Here is a 4,158-nt window from a genome sequence, read left to right as displayed (position 1 = left end):
GAAATATATAAATATAAAATAATGACCTAGCAGATTTGAAAAGAACAAAATAAAATTTGTAGAATGATTACTGAAATTAAAAATGCAATACCTATGCTTAAGAGAAGGAACAAGGTTGTGTTCGCCGCCGCCGCCGCCGCCGCTCTCCAACGCCTGCGCCACCTCCAGCTCGCCGAGCTCCAGCCGAAGGAGAAGGGGCGTAAGTGACGAGGTCCCTGCGCCATGGCTCCCATGGCTCGTACCAAGCAGGCCGCCCGCAAGTCGACCGGGGGCAAAGCGCCTCGGAAGCAGCTGGCGACCAAAGCCGCTCGGAAGAGTGCGCCCTCCACCGGAGGGGTGAAGAAGCCGCATCCCTACAGGCCTGGTACCGTGGCACTTCGTGAAATTAGACGTTATCAGAAGTCCACTGAGCTTCTCATTCGCAAGCTTCCCTTCCAGCGTCTGGTGCGAGAAATTGCTCAGGACTTCAAAACAGACCTGCGCTTCCAGAGCGCGGCCATTGGTGCTTTGCAGGAGGCAAGTGAGGCCTATCTGGTTGGCCTGTTTGAAGACACCAACCTGTGTGCTATCCATGCCAAACGTGTAACAATTATGCCAAAAGACATCCAGCTAGCACGCCGCATACGTGGAGAACGTGCTTAAGAATCCACTATGATGGAAACATTTCATTCTTTTAAAAATTTTTCTCTTCTTCCTGTTATTGGTAGTTCTGAACGTTAGGTTTTGTTTGTTTTTTTTTCCCATGGGGTCAAAAGGTACCTAAGTATATGACTGCAAGTTGAAAATAGGGTACAAATCAGGTATTTGGCAGTTTTTCCATTTTCATTTGTGTGTGAATTTTTTTAATATAAATGCGGGGACATAAAGCATTAATGCAAGTCAAATGTTTCAGTGAACAAGTTTCAGCAGTTCAACTTTATAACAATATAAATAAACCTGTTAAATTTTTCTGGACAATGCCAGCATTTGGATTTTTTTAAAACAAGTAAATTTCTTATTGATGGCAAAAAAAAAAAAAAGAGAGAGAAGGAACAAGTGGAGAATTTATAGACTAGAAGATAGGCCAGAAGAACAGAGCGCAGAAAAAAAAGTGGAAAATACCGAAAGGAGGTTAAGATACATGGAGGAGAAAATGAGAATATTTAATATGGCTTTAATTGATATCTGAAAAGGAATGAAGAAAATATCTGACAATGGCTGAAAATTCCAGAACTGATAAAAGGCACCAATCCAGGGAACTCAAGGAATTACAAATAGGATTAAAAGCAAAACAAAACAGCCTTTTGCCTCTTTGCTTCAGAGAGAGCAAGATGGGTGTGTGGGTGAGAAGAGATCAACCAAAAACTTGTATGCATATATGCATAACCCATGGACACAGACAATAGGGTGGTGAAGGCCTGGAGTGGGGGGCAGGGGCAGGGAGGGGATAGGGTGGGAGAGGTCAATGAGGGAGAAAGGGGACATATGTAATCCTTTCAACAATAAAATTTTTTTTAAAAAAAAGGAGCAGCAAAAAAATTATTGCTTTTTTACCTACGTGAAAATTCTCTGGGCCTTTTAAATATTTTAAATATTTTTCCTTTACAAGCTGGCACTGAATGAAACTGTCAGTAGAGGGCGCTGGTTGATGGGAGCTCACTCCACATGTTCTATCTCCAGTGTGCACAACCTTTAATGAATTAATGGATCCATATATAACCACAAAAAGACATCAGGTGGGACGGGGGGAATGAATGGGTGGAGTACAAAGGATTTTTAGGACAGTGAAACTACTCTGTAAGATACTATAACAGTGGATAAATGTCATTATACATTTGTCCAAATCCATTGAATGAGCACACCAAGATTGAACTCTAATATAAACTATGGACTTTAGGTGAATATGCTGTATCAGTGTAGGTTCATCAATTATAAAAAATGTATCATTTGGGGGTGGGGGTGTTGATAATGGGGGAGGCTATGCATGTGTGGAGCCAGGCAGTACATGGGAAATCTTTGTACCTGCCAATTTTTCTTTGAACCTACTCTAAATAATAAATCTATTTTTAAAAATGAGATATCACATGCTTCTTGATGAAACAACACACCACTACCTTATCTTGCCAAAAAGATCAAACCTGAATCTGATCAAGCCACTGGATCCATCTGCCAATTTGTAGGAAATAAAGACAAAAGGAGTATGCAAAATTATTTGGATAAATGATAATTATAGCATCTAGGTGCTGGGTATATGAGTAGCCACTATATAATTCACTCAACTTTTCTGTGTGTTTGAAAATACTCTTTTTTTTAAAATATATTTTATTGATTTTTTACAGAGAGGAAGGGAGAGAGATAGTCAGAAACATCGATGAGAGAGAAACATCGATCAGCCGCCTCCTGCACACCCCCTACTGGGGATGTGCCCGCAACCCAGGTACATGCCCTTGACCGGAATCGAACCTGGGACCTTTCAGTCCGCAGGCCGACGCTTCATCCACTGAGCCAAACCGGTTTCGGCTGAAAATACTCTTAATAAAATATTAAATAAAGATACATAAAATGATCATGTCTAAACTATAGTGTCTACAGATGTAGACCTGGATGATAAAACTATAAAATAAACTCAAGGAAATGATTAGGATAAAAGAGTAGGTTTAGGAGAGGGAGGGTTATTGTAAATGTGTAAGGATACATGCATACTTTCTGGGGTGGCTGGTGAAATTCTATTTCTTAACTGGCTAAAGTTTACAAAAGTGTTCCCCTTAACACTATATCTGTTCTGTGTGGTTTTGGAAAGTCCTTATCTTTTGACCCAGCAATTAACACTTACATGAATTTACTCTAAGGTAATAATTAGAGAAGAGTACACATTTATTGAGTGCTTACTATGTATTAGACACTGCTTTAAGCATTCTACAAGTATTATCCTATTTATCCTCACAACAACCCTATGTAGTACATACTATTCTTATTCCCATTTTACCAATGAGACTCAAGGGTAAAAGAATGTTCGCTACAGCATTCTTAATAACACAAATTGAAAACACCTACTCATGATGGAATGGGTAAAAAATATGATTCATCCATACAATGGAATATTGTGAAATAATTTTAAGTATATTTTCTTGCTCTTATATTCTCTTTTTATCTATGTATGTAGGTGAACATGATAAGAAGTCCATTATAAACTTCTAATTGAAGACAGACAAGCAGATAACAGAAATATATATATATATATATATATATATATATATATAGTATAATCTCATTTAGATTAAGAAACTATGAAGATGGCCATGTTAGTAAATGTGGTACTTGCCTCTCCCACAACCATATCAAAATTACAACTAAACTACAGAACAACCATCATTCAGAACTACCTGAAATCTAGCTGAATGGAAATCCTACAACTAGGGAATTAAAGAAGCCACATCGACTAGTAGGAGGGGTAGAGATGTGGAACGTGCTGATCCCACACCCACATGTGGGAGGGATATCTTGGCTGCCAATGGAGGTCTCCCCAGAGAAGCAAGGAGTCCCACACTAGGCCCCCCAGCCCAGGGTTCCAGTGCCAAGAAGAGAAACTCCATAGCTTCTAGCTGTAAAAAACAGTAGGGATTAAGCTGAGGGAGGATTATGGGGAGACTCCCACTGTGTACTCTTTATACCTCTGTGTTGTATGAGGTTTTTACAAATATGTATTAACTTTGCAATCATAGTGATGGTGTTTGCACAGTTAAATTTACTTAATGAATTTTAAAGCAAAAAAAAAACATTGATCAGAAAATCATATTTGCCACTTTGATTATAATCATCTAATTCAGCAGTTCTCAAACTTTTTAGGTTCAGGACTCCTACTCTTAAATACTATTAAGGACTCTAAAGAGCTTTTGTTTATGTGGATTTTATCTACCCATATTGACCACATTATAAGTTAAAATGGCAAAATTTTTAAACACAAGAATACAGATGTACACATTCCATTAACCTTCAGAGTGATGACATCATCACACTTCATATAACCTCTGGAAAACTCCACTGTGCACTCATAAAAGAATTAGAGTAAAGAAGGCAAATAACATCTTAATATTATTATGAAAATAGTTTTGTCCTTGCAGACCCCCTGAAAAGTTCTCAATGGACCCCAGACCTCACTTTGAGAACAGCTGATATAAT

General features: G+C 38.6%; 1 protein-coding gene across 1 annotated transcript; it reads left to right on the top strand.

The window, feature by feature from the left end:
• Positions 1–231: 231 nt before the first annotated feature.
• LOC308511338 (histone H3.3A-like) lies at positions 232–1,007 on the top strand (the record flags this gene model as incomplete). The annotated part of the gene is made up of 1 exon (XM_081081371.1): positions 232–1,007. One exon carries the CDS (start codon positions 232–234, stop codon positions 640–642), a length of 411 nt encoding a protein of 136 aa, XP_080937497.1. The 3' UTR covers positions 643–1,007.
• Positions 1,008–4,158: the final 3,151 nt, after the last annotated feature.

The sequence above is a fragment of the Myotis nattereri genome, assembly GCF_964212035.1.
Source record: "Myotis nattereri genome assembly, chromosome: X".
Lineage (NCBI taxonomy): Eukaryota > Metazoa > Chordata > Mammalia > Chiroptera > Vespertilionidae > Myotis > Myotis nattereri.
This window is presented reverse-complemented; position numbering and strand designations above follow the sequence as displayed.